Source organism: Arachis hypogaea, chromosome 3 (genome assembly GCF_003086295.3).
Source record: "Arachis hypogaea cultivar Tifrunner chromosome 3, arahy.Tifrunner.gnm2.J5K5, whole genome shotgun sequence".
In the NCBI taxonomy this organism is placed as follows: Eukaryota; Viridiplantae; Streptophyta; class Magnoliopsida; order Fabales; family Fabaceae; genus Arachis; species Arachis hypogaea.
This window is the reverse complement of record NC_092038.1, coordinates 5,533,884-5,555,118: the sequence shown is the minus strand read 5'-3', so window position 1 is coordinate 5,555,118 and position 21,235 is coordinate 5,533,884. Positions and strand designations below refer to the sequence as shown.

General features: G+C 36.5%; 1 protein-coding gene across 1 annotated transcript; it reads right to left on the bottom strand.

Moving 5' to 3' along the window:
• Positions 1–3,131: 3,131 nt before the first annotated feature.
• On the bottom strand, positions 3,132–4,706 carry LOC112771990 (alkane hydroxylase MAH1-like). Its single transcript, XM_025816862.3, has one exon. The coding sequence runs from the start codon at positions 4,694–4,696 to the stop codon at positions 3,167–3,169; it is 1,530 nt and encodes a 509-aa protein (XP_025672647.3). The 5' UTR covers positions 4,697–4,706; the 3' UTR covers positions 3,132–3,166.
• Positions 4,707–21,235: the final 16,529 nt, after the last annotated feature.

Sequence of the window (21,235 nt, the reverse complement as noted above, 5' to 3'; positions counted from 1 at the left end):
TAAGGTATAGGCTAAAAATTTTATTCGTCTCAAACTTTTTTTTTTTGCATTTGTATTCGTTCCTAAAATTCAACTTGGTTTTAAAATCATCCTTCAAGAAAATTTTTTTTAAAAGACGATTTTACCCTTAGCTTGTATGTCGTCATTTCATCTTTAGCTCCGTCATCTTCTCTCTCTATACGCCTTCTTGATCATCCTCTCCCTCTCCCTTTCCTCGAATGGCGTGCCCTTCCTGCTCACCTGCACCACCGATGCCAATGCCCTTTGCCTCTTTGCCTACTTTTACTTTCGATCAGACACTTTCCCGGCGATCACTCCATCGTAGGTCGGCTGCCCAAACACCAGCTTGTTCGAGTCATGGGATGAAAGCATCGCATATCTCTTGACTTGTGGAGGAACGACTTCATCAGTGTCAATCTAAACTGTGCCACCATTTTTGTCCGTGTTCGTGTTAATGCCATCTTTGGTGTCAGCTTGGGGTTTTCCCGCCGAAACCCTTGTCAACGAAACAGAAATCAACCATGCACGCTATCGTTGTGGTAAAGTGTGACATGCAACAACGAAACCCTCGCGTTCGTCTTTCAGCATTTTTGCCACTCATCTCTTTACTCTGTCTCTACCCACTATCTTTGTCGTGGTTGTTGTCCCGCTTCTGCCCACCGTTTCCCTTATCCCTACTGGTAAGATATTTTGATACTCTTAATTTCTACATTGAATTTGCTTCAAGATTCATGGATTTCATTAGTAATTTATCCTAATTTTTACCTAGTTATTGAATGCTGCTTATTATTTGATTGCAGAATTTTGTTAATTTCATGAATTTGTAATTGAGGATGTGAATCACTTTGGAGAAGAATTGTGAATTTTAAGATTATAAGGCTTGGTTATGTGAATTGTGTTTGGAATTCGGTTTTTACTGTTTTTGTGTTGGTTGAATGGGTGGAGTATGTAAGTCATCTGCTGCTCCACGGTGTTCACAATTACTAAGAAGTGCTTGGTGCTTTTATTGGTGATCAGCGAGTAAGGGTATAATTGTCCAAAGAACAATTTTAAAATCAAGTTGAACCTTAGGGACAAATTCGAATACAAAAAAAAGTGGGGACGAATAAAATGTTCGATTTATGTCTTAGAGATTAAAATTGTACTTAATCCTAATAAAATAGATTTTCAATAAAATTTTTATATTGTGAAGCATCTGTCTCTTTAGATTCATTTTTTTTGGTAATTTTTCATTATAACAAGAGAAATTGACACAGCCTTGCAATTACTCATCTTGAATCTTTTCAATAAATTTTAAGTGTATTTTTTTTACGAAAAAAATGTATTTTATTTTGATTTACCTCGTTATCAAAAAAGTAGAGCACCAATCCTAAGTCAACCATATCAAATTAAACGTATGTTTCACCTCTTTTTTGAAATCTTTGATAATTGTCTATTATTTTTTTGTGTAGATAAGATAGATGTCCATATACAAAGAAATGATAAAAGTATTTAAATTACCTTATGTCTAGATATATATAGTGTAGACCACTTTTGCCCTTTTTAAATTCATGATCAATTAAATATTTGTCAATTTGACTGTACCATATTCGTGAAACTTGCTTAAATTGTCCACAGAACACTTTTAATAATAGATAATTTTTAGTACCCATAATAAAATAAAAAGTACTACTTATCTATAGATGTCAAACAAATAAAAATAAAATTACAAAAATAATTATCTAATTTAAATTTAAATATAAATTTTAATTGGACTAATATTCGAATGTTATTCCAACACATGTCGAATTGCAATAAAACAGTGACACGTTCCAACTTTTGCCTGCTCCATTATTATAGGCATCAATAATGCTGCAAAAAAGGATACTTAACATCAAGTAGTTGAAACTCGACTCTCACAGTCCACATAATAAGTTTCATTTCTGTACATTAATGAAAACTAATAAATGAGACGGTTAAATTTAGGATTTTTTTATATATATAAAATAATTAAAAAACAAACATTTTAAATTGTTCCAAAAAATTTTTATTATAAATTCATCCTTTTTTATTTATGTAAACTACTACAGATACATAGTTGTTACCTACAACATTTTGGTATTCTGGTGTTTTAAGAGATTACACTACGTACTAAACCGCTGGCTATGGAGTACGGAGTATAGATTATTAGGTATTAGCCTACTAATTAAAGACGACACACCATGATTTAGCAAAAAAGGCCAAACAACTAAAATGTAGAAGCCTGCAACAATATAGTAAGAGACATATTTAACTCACTAAAACCCTAAAGGTGGTAACAATTTATCATCATTCATTATATCGGTTAAATGACATTGTTCTTGTTCATGTGGCAGGTTTCCAAAACAAAGATTATAGTCGGATTTTTTTTATTTTAAGCATTTTCATCATATTTATCTCACTATATTAGATTATTTGATAGGTTGTTATTGAAGTAAATGGTGATGATATAATCTAGATGAGATTATATTTAATTACCAATAGAATAAGTAAGATTAATATAAAATGTAATTTATGTTAGATATATTTATATAATAACAAATTCTTATACGAATGACACTTATAAATCATAAATCATGTCTCAAACAAAAAAAAAAGTGATAGTGAATGTCTTACTTCAAATCCCCTTTCAAGCTTGAATGACCTTGTTGTGGCACTATTCATCAATATAAACATTGACATTGTCAACAAACATATCCTTAACCAATGCCTCTATTTGGCTTCAAATGCCATATTTTTCATAACAAGTCCATAAAATACCCATTAACACGTCATTTTATAAGGATGCTTTTAACATCTGTATTTGAGTGGCAGCCTAATATAAAAACCCTTTAATTCGTTAATTTAAAATTTTGGATCAAAATATGATGTCCAAGGCATTGTTATTACTTAATCTAGGCTAAAATCTTGTGTCATTCCACCAACACAAGTAGATAAAAGATAGTTACACCAATAATATATGATAGTTGTTTTTCATATTATATATGATCAATAGCAAATACAAATATTAAAAAGATGATGATGAAGAAATACATAAGCTGATGATGATATGCTTATTACTTCTTCACTTATTTATCTTATAAAGATGACAAGATGATATGTATGTTCGTACAATAATGGAGTACACACCATATAGATCCCCCTAAATCTAATTAATAATATCTCTTTTAGTAACCTTGACCTTCAAGCCGTGTTTCATGTGAAGAATAACAGAAAGACATGGGTACACATTATGTCCTTTCACCACCTCAAACTGAAAATTCAACAGCAAAGCAATGGCGATGATCTTCATCTGAATAAAGCTTATATTTTTACCCAAACAACTTCTTGGGCCTGCTTGGAAAGCTATGAACTTGTAAGATGGTACGTGTATGATGCTTCCCTTGTCAGAAATCCACCTTTCTGGCTTAAACTCCAAGCAATCTTCTCCCCATATTTGTTTCATTCTTCCCATTGAGTACAAAGAGTAAAGTATCATAGTATTTGCATTAACACGATCCCCGCTAGGAAGTATATCAGATTTAACTGCAGATTTGTGCTCAATAGGAAGTGGAGGGAAAAGTCTCAGTGCTTCACACAAAGCTCCATGCAAGTAAACTAGCTTGTTAAGATTTTCTAACCTTGAAGTGATGAGCCAATTTTCTTCCCTGTGTATAAAGTTTGCTCTAATTTCTTCAAGGATCTTGGCTTCAACAAGAGGATGGGTTGAAACCAGCCAGAAAAACCAACTGAGACCCGAACTAATTGTATCCCTTCCTGCTGCTAAGAGACTAATAGCATTGTCTCTTAAAAACTTGCGATCTATTTGTTCCGTTCCACTTTCCTCCACAATAGCTTTAAGCATGTTAAAGTTTGGTTCATTTTCATGTTTAGTGCAGTTGAATTTGCTTTGCTCTTGGAAAGTGGATGATATACACTGATGCAAGAATTGGTCAATTATTTTCTCACATTCACTATAGGTCTTCTCTTGTCCAATTTGGAGCCATTTCTGAAGCTTCCATAAAAATCTTGGGACAATGTGTCTGTAGAACATTGAATCCTCCATTTTGTTGAAAGCTTTCTCGAAAGCGATCTCTGGGAACTGGATGAGATTGTTAGGAAGAGAGTTAGGATCAAAGCCCAACACTATGGAACAGATGTTGTCAAAAGTGAATCTCTGAAAGATGTCTTGCAAGTCCACAATAGTTCCTAATTCCGATGCATTATTGAGAAGTGGAACTAGGCAACTCTCCAGCTTCCTATGAATTATTTTTACAACTAAACTCTCAAACGAGTTTTGTCTGAACAATGAATGTAGTATGTCCCTGCTGCGCTTCCACTTGGGGGAATCAGTGTTAAAGATGCCATCTCCCATGATTTCAAAAATCTCATAGAACTCAGACCCTTTAATGTAGTTGTCAAAGTTCTTGCTCGTAATGTGGTGCACGTTCATAGGATCACTGGTGATGAGAAAGTTGACATTTGTGAGCCAGGGACCTTTGAACATCAAAGTACCTCCATAGTGGTTCAAAACGGTGGTTGCATAATCATGGATATTGGAAAGATTACATAAAACTGATGGTAGCATACCAAAGAAGGGCAAATTAATTATGGGGTTATTTCTATTAGATCTCCAAGTGTGGATGAAGAAGAATGAGGCAATGGCTACAAAAATAAGAATAAAATCTAAGGAGTCCATCAAGTTTCGGCCTTGTTTGGAGGGCTTTGTTTGAAGTGATATATGCATGATGTGGTTTCTTTGATCATAAATTTATATAGGCCGCCCATGATGCTTTCTAATGATGTTTATAAGAAAAAACAAATAAATAAAATCAATTCCATACTTAAACGTGTGGTTTTAAAAATATTTTTATTTTTATATTTTATTATTTATTTCATTTATAATTATTATAAAAAATATATGTACGAAAAATGTTACGTGAATAAGATATTTTAATAACAGAAAAATATAGAAAATTAATTCTATATAGTAGCAAATTTTTCAAAAAATCATGTTTTTAAAATTTCAAAAAACATGCGCTATTCTCATTTTTCTTCACCTCCCTCCATAAGACGTAGAAGTTGCAACATTTTGTGCCATCTCTTACCGCTATCTTTTTTAGTTTTTGGATGATTTTTTTAATAATTTCATGTTTTATTTTTTTAAGTTTTGAATGTTTTATTTTTAAATGTGTATTTTTATAGGTTTTGAATATTTTTTTTATGATTTGAATGTTTTTTATTTTAAATTTTGGATGATTTATTTTAATAATTTTAGATGTTTTATTTTGGATTAAGTATGAGTTTGGTTGTTAAAGTATAGGCTAAAACAATTTTTTGTTTTCAATCTTTTTTTTTTACATACAAAATAGTCTCTAAGCAGTGGCAGATTTAAGGAGGCCTAAGGTGGCCATAGTCCCCATTTTTTTTAAAAAAATTAGTATTATTAGTTTATTATTATTATATAGTTAATATATATATTATAGATTAAATATATTTTAGTATATAAGTATACTAAAAAAATTATATATTAGTAACTTAATATGTATAAATTATAATGTTAAAAAAGTAGAGAATGGTTCAAAATTTATTTCAAATGATAAATTGATAATTTTAGTTATATAAAATATCGCAAAACAAATTTAAAAATACCAAAATTCTAAATATGTAGTTGAATGTTGATTTTTATATAATATAATTATTAATTTTGAATTATATACTATAAATTATATTTTGTTGACTTTTTGTTATGTTATATTTTAATTTATTTTGTATTCAATTTGGCCTCCTCTTATAAAATTTCTGGATCCGCTACTGTCCTAAGGTTTAATTTAATTTTAAAATCGTTCCTAAAATTTAACTTGATTTTAAATTTTTGGCGGCGAAAGCGGAGGCAGAGGTAGATTGTGGACAACTTCTTCTTCTTCTTTCCTTCCCCCTTCGATCTTCTTCTTTCCTTCCCTTTTTGTAAGAGCAGAAACACTCTCCTTCTCCTATTTTTTTATTTTATAATTTTTTGTTATGGGTAATTTGGTCTAAAATTTTAAAATTTAAGTAAAAAGAAAGATTTTAAAATTTAGTTTTAAACCTTAGGAACGATTTTGTATACAAAAAAAGATTGGAGATAAAAAAAAATTTCGACTTATACGTTAGAGACCAAAATCGTACTTAACCCTTTTACTTTCTTAATTTTCATACGCTTTTTTTAAAATGTTTTAGATGTTTAATTTTCTTTTATTATATTTTGAAGGTTTTTTTCACAATATTTTTAATTTTTTTATTTCGTTTGACGTTAGATATTTTTTATTATTTTAGATATTTTTTATTAAGTTTCATGTGTTTGTTTTTTATAGGTTTCATATATAATTCTTTTCATAATAATTTGGGATGTTTTCTTTTGAAATTCTTTTAAGTGGTGAGGCAAAGGAAGGGACGGTGACGGACAACAAGACACTTGCAGACGCGTTAACAAGAACGATGGATATATTTTTAAAAAAAATATTTGATATTTCTAAAATTAATAAATTCGAAACATAGGAATAAAAAAATTCAAAATGATACTGTTTTGTGGGTAGCCTGAAATAGGTGTATTGGGTTTAAGGGATTGGCCCAAACGCCAATAGAAGGTGGCCTCCGACTTGCTGTGCGCTAAGGACGGAGCCGCCGTCCGAGTTTGTGTGCGCGAAAGAATAGGGGGTGGTACCTGCAAAGACACTCTGATGCCTAAGTTAGCAATGGGTTAAACAGGTTTAGAATGTATTGGAACTTTGTTTTATCTGAGTATGTCAGTATATTTTTAGTGGTGATCCAATAACCACCGTTGGAATAGTTCCACTTTTGATGGTGGATAACTGTCCCTTTATCTTAGGGTTGTTGAGATATTGCTTCAGGAAGTGGATGAGAAATTTTAGGGGACAATTACTTATTTGAATAAGTGTTATCTGCCAGCTCATCTCGAGTCTGACTTCTTTGGGGAGGGGCTCATGTCGAACCTGACCTCTTTCATGGGAGGTCGGTTAGGTGATGAGGCCAACCTTTGCATTGGGCCTTTTTGGCTTACTTGGGCCCGAACCACAGTTTTTGACCAGGGTATGAACAATGCCCCTACTCGAGTCCGATTTCTTCGCTATGAGTCGGATTCGAGTATTAATTGAACTCGGGTTTGTCCAAGTCGGGAACCGACGTGATTTGAGTTTAAAACCGACGTGATTTTGAATTTCTCAACCGTTGTGTCTAATCAAACGTCGTGTCCGTTTGGGATTTCACATTTACATGTGGGGGCAATTACATTGGTAACGACGCGTTTTTTTATTGATCGCGTCATTTTACTGTTGTGTCCCTGACATGTTCTAAATACTTTTCCCTCTTCTTTCTTTGTTTAATTCGTCTTCTCTTCGAAGTTTCTTACTTGCACTCTCATTCTTTCTCATTCAAAAACTCCTTTTAGTCTTCCGTCTTGGGGTGCTCCGTTGTTTTTTATGATTTTATTTTTCTTTGTAGGTCTTATTGCCTTTATACCTACTTCCTTTTTGTTGGGAAAATGTCTTCTCGTATTTCTGAGACCGTTTCGAGATGGGTAGATGATTTTGTGCTTGATGAGAAGCCTTTAGTAGACACAGATTTCATTACCGAATTTCGCACCCATCATAGGATTTGTAGTTTTGAGGCTGACGAGCCTAAATACAAGTTGGTGGTCCTGGGTCCTGAAAACCGGATTTGTTGCGGGAGGGTTGCTGATTCTGACCCTCACTTTTCTTTATGTATGATTTCCTTTTTACCCACCTGGGGTTTCCTTCCCCTTTTCTGATTTTGAAATGAAGATATTATCGCACTGCCGAGTTGCTCCTACCCAGCTCTACCCCAACTCTTGGGGTTTCATGAAAATCTACCAACTCGTCAGCCAAAAGCTGAACTTCCCAACTTCTTTAAAGATCTTTTTTTTTTTATCTTTTTCACCTGACAAAGCCATTTAGTGCTCTGAATAATAAGCAACAGTGGGTGTCCTTTTGAGCTATTCAGGGATGGAAGGTTTTTTCAATCTTTGATGAATCCTTCCACGACTTTAAAAATTTTTCTTCAAGGTCCAAGCTGTAGAGGGCCACCATCCCTTTTTCTTATATGAGAACAATTATCCTTGATTTCCTTTATACTGGTCAGAGGCCTCTCCTGTTGAGAAGTATACCCTGGATGATTTGGACGGGGCTAAGGAGACCATTGTGGGGTTTTTCCGAGAGACTTGGGGGAGAGCTCCCCATCTTGACACTAAGAAATTTCTCATTGGTCCTCCGAGTTTTATTCAGTCCGAGCTAGGTAGTTTTGGTTTCTTTGAGATTGTTTTTGTTGAATTCCGACTTGTAACGTTTTCCTTTCTGATTTGTAAGCTGATTTTTATTTCCTTCTTTTAGAAATGGTGAAGAGTGTATCCAGTGCTGCCTACCAAAAGGTCCAAGAGGCCAAGAGGAAGGCTCGTGCCTAGGCTGATGCAGCTAAAGTCGGAACTAATGGCGCTCCTCCTCCTCCTCCTCATGACTCGGGGACTTCCTCTCGACCAATCTTGGTAACCTTTGGCTCTGCTTCTCCTCTCCCTCCTTTTATCCCCCAGTCCGACCTCCTTCCAAACCCAAGAAAAAGAAACGTAATACCTCAGAGACTGGCTCTTCTCCTTTTGGGGAGGCCAACTTCGATGGTCTAAAATTCATTCGGAAGCACATCTTTTCTCATAGCCAGATCGCTATGGACGATGCTTCCCTTCGATATCATCTTCAAATTTTTGTTCGAGGGGGAGTTCGGACTGCTGGTGTTTGCACTGCTCTTCTTGATATCTTGGACAAAACTCCCTTGAGTTCTTTGGGCTCTTCTAAAAAAACTGTAGAGGATCTTCAGGAGAGGATTGTCTTGTATCAAGAAAATGAGAAGCGGCTTCAGAGGGAGAATGCCTGGTTGAAGGATGAGCTGGCCCGGCTTCAGGAGAGAGAGAAGAAGCTAATGGGTCATTGTGCCTTGGCAGAGGGCCTAAAGGAGAACATGGAGCAAAATTATGTCAGTGTTTTTCTGAAAATATTGATTTTCAAAGGCAGCTGGAGTCGAATCGGGAAGCCTATCAAGAGCTGGAGGACTCAATTGTTGAGGGCTCAGAGGAGGCTTAGAGGGTGTTTAAGGAACAGGTCAGAGTTAGTGCTCCTGATTTGGACCTTTCACCTCTCTATCCTCATAAGGTGGTCGTTGATGGAGCGATTGTTTCTCCTCCTCGCCTCGAGACCGAATCCGAGCTAAAGACTCGTGGGCAAAGGATTGTTGAGGCTCCTCCTCGTGAGGAGCAACAGGAGGGATTCTTACCGAGTTCTTTAGAAGCTTCGACTTCCATTGCCGAAGAGACCACTCCGACCCCTTCGACTCCCGTAATAGATCCGAGCTCCCTTCCTTTTGGTGACTCCAATCTTCCTTCTTAATTATTTTAGCTAGTGGGCCCTTTTTGAACAATTTATTTTATGTGTTCGCGTGGTGGTAGTTCTTGACATTTTTTTACCTTTTTTATGGTCATTAACGAAAAAGGTTGTTTGCTTTGGTTGCCCCTTTTTGGATAAGGGCCTTTTACAAAAATATTTCGTTCATGTATGTTTGTAGTCGTCTTGATGCTTTATAACGTTTTCATAAAAAACCCTTTGATTTTGTCAAAAAATCTTTTTGTTAGATGGGCTGTTTTGTTTAAGTTACTGTGAAAGTTTTTTCAAAGACTTGAGACAGCCTTCGCTTTTATCTTTTGAGCGGTTTTCTTATCCCTTTTTGTATTCCCTACATATTCAATTTTCTGCTTATTGAATTATTTTCGTGAGTTAGGTTATTTTTGCGATGCATTTCGATTCTTCTCGGGTTTTCCGACTAGTAAGTCGTTTAGGGGTAACATTCCCGAGTTATCATGATCGTCTTTGTAACCTCTTTACACCGACTTGTACCTCGTCGTTTTATTCTGCCGGTCACATAGGTCGGTCATGGGATTTTCACGCTTTTTCGAGCTTAAATCGGTGCATTTCGTAGAACAATGATGACAATAATGGAATTATAAAGAGATAGAATAAAATCCTTATTTATTGATGGAGGTAACATTTATAAAAGTTAATCTTAGCTACTAAGGGATTTTAAGACTTTTAACCCTTAGTCCCCACTTTGATGCCTCGTTAAAACCCCCTTCAGGAAAACCCTCTTTGGTAAAAAACCAAGAAGTCGGGAAAAAGAGTACATCAGAGAGTGGAGTTCGCTTCTAGCTATAATACCTCCTCATGTTACAAGCATGCCACGATCTTGGAGCTTGACTCCATTCAAGTCGGATACCTTGTAATACCCCTTTCTAAGGACTTCACTTATCTTATATGGCCCTTTCCAATTAGCAGCAAGTTTTCCTTCACCCGACTTGTTAACGCAAATATCATTCTTGATCAGGACTAAGTCGTCTGAGACAAAGCTTCTTCGAATGACTTTTTTGTTGTATCTGTTTATCATCCTTTGCTTCAACGCTGCTTCCCTTATCTAGGCTTGCTCTCGGATTTCAGGGAGTAGTTCGAGTTCTTCTTTGTGTGCTTGGAGATTGCCTACCTCGTCGTAGAACCTCACCCTTGGACTTTGCTCGTTGACTTCAATTGGTATCATGGCTTCTATGACATAAGCAAGTCGAAAGGGTATTTCTCCCGTGGCAGATTGAGGTGTAATCCAATATGCCCATAATACTTGGGGGAGCTCCTCGACCAAAGTCCCTTTTACATCTTGTAGTCTTTTCTTTAATTCAGCCAGTATGACTTTGTTGGCTGCCTTAGCCTGTCCATTTGCCTGTGGGTGTTCAATCGAGGTGAACTGATGCTTGATCTTCATACTGGCTACCAAGTTTCTAAATGTAAAGTAGGTGAACTGGGTATTATTATCCATGGTGATGGAATGGGGTATTCCATACCTGGTAATGATATTCTTATAGCAGAACTTTCGACTTCTCTTAGTTGTAATGGTGGCCAGGGTTCTGCTTCGATCCATTTTGTGAAGTAGTCTACTTCCACTATGAGGTATTTTACTTGTCCAGGCGCTTGGGGGAAGGGTCCGAGTAGGTCCAACCCCCATTTTGCAAAAGGTCATGGAGAAGTTATGCTGATGAGTTCCTCGGGGGGAGCGACATGGAAGTTAGCATGCATTTGGCATGGTTAACACTTCTTTATGAACTCGGTGGCATCCTTCTGCAAGGTCGGCCAATAGAACCCGGCTCGGATGACTTTCCTAGCCAAAGACCTTACTCCGAGATGGTTTCCACAGATACCATTGTGCACCTCCTCTAAGACCTCCATTGTCTTTGAGGTCGAGACGCACTTCAACAATGGTGTGGATATTCCTCTTTTATAAAGGATATTTTTCACCAAAGTGTACTTTTATACCTCCTTCCGGATTTTCTTAGCCTCTTTTTCCTCTTTAGGTATGATGTCAAATTTTATATATTTGATAAAAGGGGTCATCCACTCGAGTTCCAATCCGGATACCTCCAGGACATCTTGTTTAGCCTCTATTTTTGTGACAGAGGGTTCTTGGAGAGTTTCCTGGATCAGGCTTCTATTATTCCCTCCTGGCTTAGTACTTGCTAACTTGGAGAGGGTGTCTGCTCTGCTGTTTAGATCACGAGTTATATGTTTGACCTCGGTTTCCAAGAATCGCCTAAGGTACTCCAAAGTTTTGTTTAAGTACCTTTTCATATTTGGGTCTTTGGCCTGATACTCCCCATTGATTTGAGAGGTCACTACTTGAGAGTCGCTGAAGAGCACTACTTTGGTTGCACCGACTTTTTCTGCTAATTTCAACATGGCAATCAAGGCTTCATATTCTGCCTGGTTATTGGAGGCCGGGATTTCAAATTTCAGGAAGACTTCTATTTGATTTCCCTCTCGGTTGACAAGTATTATGCCTGCACTGCTTCCGATTTTGTTGGAAGAGCCATACACATACAATTCCCATGTTGTGGAGGCCTCCTCTTGATCTCCTGCATATTCGGCAATGAAATCGGTCAGGCACTGGGCTTTAATCACCATCCGAGTTTCATACGTTAAGTCAAACTCGGATAGTTCTATAGCCCATTGAACCATTCTGCCCATAATGTCTGTTTTTTGAAGAATTTGCTTCATGGGCCAGTTCGTTCGAACTTTTATTGTGCGAGTTTGAAAATAAGGCCGTAGCCTTCGAGACGCCACTATTAAGGCATACGCAAACTTCTCAAGTTTTTGGTACCCTAACTCGGGGCCTTGTAGAACTTTGTTGGTAAAATAAACTGGATGCTGTCTGACCTCATCTTCCCGTATTACCGCTGATGCTACAGCTTTGTCAGCTACAAACAAATACAGGACGAGTTCTTTCCCAGTTTTAGGCCAGGTCAGAATTGGAGGTTGGCTTAAAAATGTTTTGAACTCCTGGAAGGCTTCTTCACATTCAGGAGTCCATTCGAACTGGCATCCTTTTCTTAGTAGAGAGAAAAGTGGTAGGGATCTCAATGCTGATCCTGCTAAGAACCTGGAGAGAGCTGCAAGTCGGCCATTCAGCTGTTGGACCTCCCTTAAGCAAGTCGAACTTTTCATTTCAGGGCTACTCTACACTTATTGGGGTTGACTTCAATCCCCTTTGTGTTAGCATAAACCCTAGAAATTTTTCAGCCTCTACTGCAAAGGTGCACTTCGCGGGATTCAATCTCATCCCGTGCGTCCTTATAGTGCTGAAGACTTGTGAGAGTTTGGTCAAAAGATCTGCCTCATCTTTGGTTTTTATTAATATGTCGTCCACATATACTTCCATTAAACTCCCAAGGTGAGGTGCAACCACTTTGTTCATCAGCCTTTGGTATGTGACTCCTGCATTCTTCAACGCAAAGGGCAAAACCACATAGCAATAATTTGCTCTAGGCGTGATGAAAGATGTTTTTTCTTGATCTGGCTTGTACATCAGGATTTGGTTATATCCCGAGTGCGCATCCATGAACGACAAGTATTGATACCCCGAGCTGAAATCTACTAGGGTATCAATATTTGGAAGGGGATATGGGTCTTTTGGACACGCTTTATTCAAGTCGGTGTAGTCGACACACATTCTTCATTTGCCATTCTGTTTCTTGACTAGCACCACATTTGCCAGCCAAGTCAGATATTTGACCTCTCTGATGAAGCCAGCTACTAGGAGGGCTTGTATTTGCTCTTTGACCACTTGAGCTCGTTCAGGGCTAAGTTTTCGTCTTCTTTGTTGAACAGGTCGGAGTCCAGGGTATACTGATAATTTGTGTGTCATAAGCTCGAGATCTATCCCGGGCATGTCGAAGGCTTTCCAGGCAAAGAGGTCGGAATTCTCCTTTAGGAGTCCTATCAATTTCTGCTTCAAGTCTTCTTTCATATTGGCTCCTATGTTGGTATTTTTCCCATCCTCCTGCTCGATCTGCCTTCTTCAGTCTTCCCTCTGGACTGTAGTCGCAACTCTTCTTTGGCTCGGACTCCTCCGAGTTCAATGGTATTAACCTCCTTGCCTTTACCTCTCAGGTTTAGGCTTTCATTATAGCCTTTTCTCGTCAACTTCTGATCTCCTCTGATGGTTGCTATTCCCTCTGGTATTGGGAATTTCATGGATAGGTGGGGGTGGATACCACTGCTCCAAGCCGATTTAGGGTCGTTATACCTATCAATGCATTATAGGCCGAGCCTACATCAACGACTATGAAGTCAATGCTTAGAGTTTTAGATTTCATCCCCTTTCCAAAAGTTGTATGTAGGGGTATGAATCCTAGTGGTTTTATGGGTGTGTCCCCCAATCCATACAGGGTATCAGGGTATGCCCTTAACTCCTTTTCGTCCAATCACAGTTTGTCGAATGCTGGTTTGAACAGGATGTCAGATGAGCTCCCCTGACCCACTAGGGTTCTATGTAGATGGGCATTAGTGAGAATCATGGTGATCACCACCGGATCGTTGTGTCCGGGGACAATACCCTGCCCGTCTTCTTTGGTAAAACAAACAGTAGGAAGGTCAGAAAGTTCATTTCCGACCTGATAGACTTCCTTTAAATGCCTCTTATGAGATGATTTTGTGAGTCCTCCTCCAGCGAACCCTCCCGAGATCATGTGTATGTGTCGTTCTAGGGTCCGTGGCAGTGGGTCTCTCTGATCTTCCTTATCTAGCTTCCTTTTACCATGATGGTCCGACCTTTCTATGAGATATCTATCAAGCCGACCTTCCCTTGCAAGCTTTTCTATCACATATTTTAGATCGTAACAATCATTTGTTGAGTGCCCGTATAGTTTGTGGTATTCACAGTATTCGCTACGACCTCCCCCCTTCTTATTCTTGATGGGCCGAGGGGGAGGCATCTTTTCAGTGTGACAAATTCCCATGTAGATATCGACTAGGAAAACTCGTAGAGGAGTATAAGAGCGATATCTTCTTGGTCTTTCAAGCCCGATTTCTTGTTTTTTCTTGGGCTCCCTCTCTTTCTCCTTTGACGGGTGAAAGTGCCCAGGTCGCCAGCTTGGTTCTCGTAGTCTGGTATTTTCCTCCATGTTGATGTACTTCTCAGCTCTTTCTTGTACATCACTCAAAGAGGTCGGGTGCCTTTTCAAGATGGATTGAGAGAAGGGGCCTTCTCGGAGTCCATTTACTAGGCCCATGATTACTGCCTCTGTAGGTAGATCTTGAATTTCTAGGCACGCCTTGTTGAACCTTTCCATGTAGTCTCTCAGAGGCTTTCCGACCTCCTGTTTTACTCCCAAGAGGCTAGGCGCGTGCTTGAATTTGTCCTTTTGAATTGAAAATCGCATAAGAAACTTATGCGAGAGGTCGTCGAAACTAGTGACCGACCTTGGGGGAGGCTATCGAACCACTTCATCGCCGCCTTTGTCCAAGTCGTTGGAAAGGCTTTGCAACGGGTAGCATCAGAGGCATCAGCTAAGTACATCTGACTTTTGAAGTTGCTCAGGTGATGCTTTGGGTCAGTAGTCCCATCGTACAGATCAATGTCAGGGCTTTTGAATTTCCTTGGAACTTTTGCCCTCATAATGTCTTCACTGAATGGATCTTCTCCCCCCAAGGGGGAATCTTCTTGGTCAACACGAGATCTGTTACCTCGGAGATTGGATTCTAGTCTTAAGAGCTTTTCTTCAAGATCTTTTCGTCGCTCGACCTCTCTCCTTAAGTTTTTCTCTGCTTCCCTCTGTCGCTCCAGTTCTTGTTCCAGCTATTCTAGCCGTCCTTAGTGGCCGTGAAGCAGCCCCATGAGATTGGTGGCATGAGGTTGCCCCTCTTTCTCTGGTTCATGTACTTCAGAGGGGATTCCCTTTGGGTCTTTTACCCCTGAGGGGCCTTCTCTGTGCCGGTTATCCGCTCCTTGCAGAGTGATTATAGCCATGTCATTGTTACATGTATCTTGGTGTTCTTGCTCAGATTCAGACACGGTGTTTTCGTCCTCGTTCAGGTTGTCCACCACTATGCGTTGATCTCCCAGGTCCCCGACAACGGCGCCAGTGTTACGTGGGTAACCTGAAATAGGTGGATTGGACTTAAGGGATTGGCCCAAATGCCAATAGAAGGTGGCCTCCGACTTGCTGTGTGTCTAGGAGCCGCCGTCCGAGTTTATGTGCGCAAAAGAATGGGGGGTGGTACCTGCAAAGACACTCTGATGCCTAAGTCAGCAAGAGGGTAAGCAGGTTTAGAATGTATTGGAACTTAGTTTTACCTGAGTATGTTAGTGTATTTATAGTGGTGATCCAATAACCACCGTTGGAGTAGTTCCACTTCTAAAGGTGGATAACCGTCCCTTTATCTTAGGGTTATTGAGATATTGCTTCTGGAAGTGGATGAGAGATTTTAGGGGGCAGTTACTTATTTGAATAAGTGCTCTCTACCAGCTCATGTCAAACCCGACTTCTTTCATGGGAGGTCGGTTAGGTAGTGAGGCCAACCTTTGGATTGGGTCTTTTTGGCTTACTTGGGTCTGGACCACAGTGTTGGATCAGAGTATGAACAGTGTAAGATCCTGAATTTTCAAATAAATTTTATTATGAGTTAATTTTAATTTATCTATTCATTAGAAATTTTTTTTTCAGAAACTATTTTTATTAAAGCTAATTAAATCAGATTTTGATAATTAATTAGAATTTTACCTAATTTTATAACTATTGAATTATTTTCTATATTTAAATTATAAAATTAGTAGTTATGGAATGACAAGAATTTTTATGTGATTTAATTTAAATAATTGATATTTTTATGATTTAATACTTCAAGTTTTAAGAATAAAGAAAATTAATCTTATTATCTTATAAATTCAATTAAAGAATTTGATTTCAAACCAATTAGTATTTTAATACAACAAATGATATTGTAAAATAATTTTCAAAATTTAATCAGATTTCAAATTAATATTCTATACCCTAATTTAATTAAAATTACCAAATTTCAATTTACTCAAAAATCCCTAATTTCACATTTTTCCGTAAAGCAAATCCTAATTCCCAAATTGAAAACCCTAACCTCCTTATCCCCACCGCCATGCCTCCACAGCTGCCATTTACTTTTCCCTTTTGCCCTTTCTCTTCCAATACACCATACCTTCCTATGCTTCCTTCACCAGTCGCCATCCCATTTCCCGTTTTCCCCTCTTCACTGAGCACACATACATCAACACCAAGAGAGAGATCCAGAGAAGAAGCAACGCCGGCAAGGAACCTGCGCTACCCTCGCACCACGCCACGCCACGCCCTGGAGCTCGCCGTCGCACCACTGTGTCACCGGCAAGAAGCAGAGCCAGACGAAAGAGAGAGACCAACGGAGGAGAGAAAGAAGGGCGTCGACGCTGTCGCCGAGAGAGGGAGGAAGGACGATGGCGGTGTCTCGCCGTCAGGGCCGTGCATGTCGCTGCCCAGTGAAGCCGCGAACATCACCGTCACTGGAGCAGAGGGCGAGAGAGAGTGCTTCCAGTGGAGAGAGGGAAGGCGCTACCGTGCAGCGCGAAGCCGCCGCCGCCGTCGCACGCCCTGTTGCCGCGGTTGATGATGGGTTGCCGAGCCTCGCCGCGTCGCCGTGCTTGGTTGCCGGGAAACGGCACTGCTGTTACTGGGATCCACTGTCGGTAAGGGTTTCATTTTAATCTACGTTCTTCTGAATTTCTGGAACATTGTTGTCACTATATAGCTTTTACAGTTGTTGTCATCGGAGCCTGGGGCTATTGTCGTCACTTGAGGTAGCTACCGGAGCTTCTGCCCCTCCGTTGCGGCATTTTTCTTTAACTGTGGTAATTTATTCTAGCCTTGGAATTCTTATCGTTATTATTCAGCTATAAAATTTTGAGAAGTTCATGATGTTAATATGCTAGGTTCGAGTTCTGGAAACTGTATGATTAAAATAGAGGTTGTTGCGGTGTTACCCTTCTTCGTTTCTCGTGATTGCTGCCGCGAGTTAAGACTAAAAAGGGATTCAACGCGTTTAATTATGCGGATTGCGAATAATTAAGGTAGGGATTTTCTTAAAATCTATTTTATATTATAGAGTTGTGATAAATAGATATTGATACAAAGAGATTTACTTCTGTGATTATATTTGTCTTATGGATGTGATGGTTTGTTGGACTGAATTATTGGGTGCGTGATTGCGTGAGTGGTGTGTGGTTGTGGATAAAAATCGGTTTGAAATGTCATTTACTTGATTATTAAGAAAGGTAGATTGGTTTTAGAGTTTACTTAGTAATATAAATGAAACGATTTTGGAAATAATTTGAGATATGATAATAAATTGATTCTGGGAGCGGTTTGATTGTGAGTTGGTTTGATTTTATGAGTGATTTAATATTTGAGCTGATTCAATTTTAAAAAGAGTTTTATTGTTAGAATTGGTTGATTTGAAAATAATTTGACATTGGAACTGGTTCAATTCTGGAAAATGTTTGAGATTTGGAAATGGTTGAGAAAAGGTTTGAGAAATGTTTGGATGGGACCCGAAAAGAGTGGCAGTGTCCTAGTTTTAGAGGAGATGCTGCCGAAATTTTATAAAATTGAAAATTTTATTTAAAGTAATTAATTAAAAAGATTTATTTTTAAGCATTATACGTTTTAAGATTGATTTGTCTATCAAAGAGAGAATTTTGTTTTGGAATTGAGATTGTAATGAACAGAATGAAAAAGAGGATGATGAGGATTTTCTTTTAAGTATGGCTTTGAAATGAACTTGGAAATGGAATTTGGATTGATGAATGATTATGATGTTGAGAATGTTGAGATGTGAACTTTGAATTATTCACATGGATTATGAATTTGAAATATCTGAGTTACGAGGTTCCCTGGACTAAGTGTCGTGGCTTGCCACCACGTGTACCAAGTTGAAAACTCGATACTCTGTTGACCCTACGACGTAAGTGTGACTGGAAACTATATAAATTCCCGGGAATGTTACCCCCATTGAGCAATATTTGATTATTTGAGGAAAAAAGCTATGCATAGACTCTTGGGGATGCACGTCGGGGGACAGTCTAAGGACAATTCAGACTTGTTGGGTTGGCTGGATAACCGACAGATGAGCCTCATCAGCCATAGGACAGGCATGCATCATATGCATTTGTATGCTTTGCTTGGGTTTGAACTTGTTTTGGTTTGCCTAATTGCTAAACTGTTCTTAACTGCTACTTGAACAATTTGCTGTAACTGCTACCTACTTGTGTTTTCCTTGTCTATCTTGTCTGTGTTTGTTCTGGTGCACTACATTTGAGAATGAATTTGGTGCTGAATTAATGATTGTGTTGTTTGATTGCGTGGTTAGCTTCTGATTGAGATTTTCTTATAACAAAGGAAAGGTTTCGGATTTCTGAAGGATTAAACATTGTTTCTTTAAAAAGGTTTTGAACGATTTCCTATTGATTTTTAAAAGATTCATAAGGCATTGATAATCACTGAGCTTGAAAATAGTTTTCTTATTAAATATCTTCTTATGAAAACTTTAAAACTCCGTGGTGAGACCGTGTGGTTAGGTTCTCACCCCCTACAGCTTTATATTTTCAGGAACCGGATGAAGAAGCATTAAGAAGAGTTATATTGCGTTTGGTTTATATGTTGTTGTATTAATTAGTTTATTTTCTTTCCTCGTCTTTGTTATTACAAATTTGTAAGAGGGATAGGAATTGTATGTTTTATATGTATATATTATTATGAGTTATTAAGTAAAGATTCTTGTATATGAATTTATGTCTGCTTGTATTTTTCTTAAGATAAGGTATTAATTTCCAGTTTTCAAAGAAATCAGCGATACAGTGTCGAGTCACAGGATCCTATTTTAGTATTTAGTATGTAAAGTAGTCGTAATACTTCTTGCTATCAGAATAGCGCAGCCAAAAACGTGACTTCTGATAATGAGGGTGTTACAAACAGATACCTTCATTTTTCATAATTTACTTTTATTTAGTTTTAATTGTATATTCTCAAAAAAAATATCTAATATCTCTAAAATTTAAACATCTAAATTTTGATTACAAGAAACATCTACAATGATATCTTCTTTTTTAATACTTTATTTATTTATTTTTTATTTACCTTCTCAGAAAAAATATTTAAAACTTCTAAACTTTAAATCTCTAAAATTCAAGTATAAGAAATATTCAAAAGTGATATATTTTTTTATTATAATTAAAAGGGTTTTTATTACGTTCAGATTTTTTATTTATTTTTTTTAAATTTTAGATATTTTTTTTACAACAATTTTAGATGTTTATTTTTATTCGATTTTATTTTTTTATTTTAGATTTTTTTTATTTGATTTTGGATATTTTTATTGGTTTGTTTATAGCCCAACTAATAGTTGATGTTGTTGGCCGGGACGCTAATTGGTTACCATACATGATTGGTTGGTTTGTAACTAAATTTAATCAAATATTTGTTTTTTTTAATTAATTTTTATTATGTCATTAAATTATTAGACTAATTTAATTGAACTTGATTATTAAAATTATTTAATCATGTAATATCACCCATTTTGAATAATTGGCTCTTAAATAAAATGTTATATTAATTCTATGATTTAAAAATAAAGTTTAAAATTATTTTAAAATTTATTTTTAATTGTTAATATAATAAATTTAAAACTACATATTATTCTCTTAAAAAATATTATTTTTTGAACAAATTCCTCGTTTAGTTAAACCTACCACCCGTCCTCTCCGTCGTTTAAGCTCCGCAAACCCTTGCCAAATGGGCGTCTCGCCACCTCATTTCCTTCGTCGTGCCAGAAATTTTTCAAAAAATCACTCACTCATCAGTGGTAATAACTAGTAATTAAGCCATTCATGCGTTATGGTAGGGTTCTCAATCATTTAAATTTATAGATTAAACAGATTGGTCCATTTAAATTTATTTTACTCACAAGTTATAATTTTTTTATTTTAGATCATTTATGGTCAGACTAATAGATTAAATAAATTAATTTATTTATCTTTCTATTTTAATTTTAAAAATATTTTAACAAAAAAAATTATGTTTAAGTCAAAAATTTTAAATAACAATGTCTTTTTTAATTTATGGATCGAATTTTTAAATAAAATTAAAAGATATATTAATTAAAAGTATTAATTTTTTAAAAAAATTATAAAAAAAATAAACGAATTATTGTTTAATCTGTTTAATCAATATTTTTTGAGTTAATCGAATTCAATCTATTTAACTTAAAATTTAAACAGATTTAGAGGTACTAAACGAATAAATAGAGTAGTTCAATAAATTTAGTTCATTTTTTCGATTATACATATCATAGCTCTCAAAATAAAAATAAATAAATAATTAAAAATTTTAAGCTTTGCCTGTTTTAGCGAAGTGGTGGAACGTTTCCATTTTAAGAGCTGGGATGGAAATGAAAAAAAAAAGAAAAAAAAGTGATATTATATACACAAATTTTTTTTAACTAAATCTAATTAATTAGTTTAATTATAATAAAATTATTCTCAAAATAAAACGTGTGACGTGGTTCCAGTGCTTTACTAGTATACAATTAAAAAAATTTGTATTATTTGTACAAATTTTTTTATATTTTTTATAATACACAAATTTTTATTGAAAAATACATAAATTTTAAAGTATAGTACACAAATTTTTTAAATATAACACACAAAAATAAAAATATAACACAAGTTTATCGATATCGCACACAAATTTTACAGATAATATACAAATTTTTGAAATACAACACACAAATTTTTGTTAGCTACACCAAAA

Bases quoted from the DNA above. Each gene is read 5' to 3' on its own strand.
- LOC112771990 (XM_025816862.3), bottom strand. From the start codon at position 4,696: ATGGACTCCTTAGATTTTATTCTTATTTTTGTAGCCATTGCCTCATTC.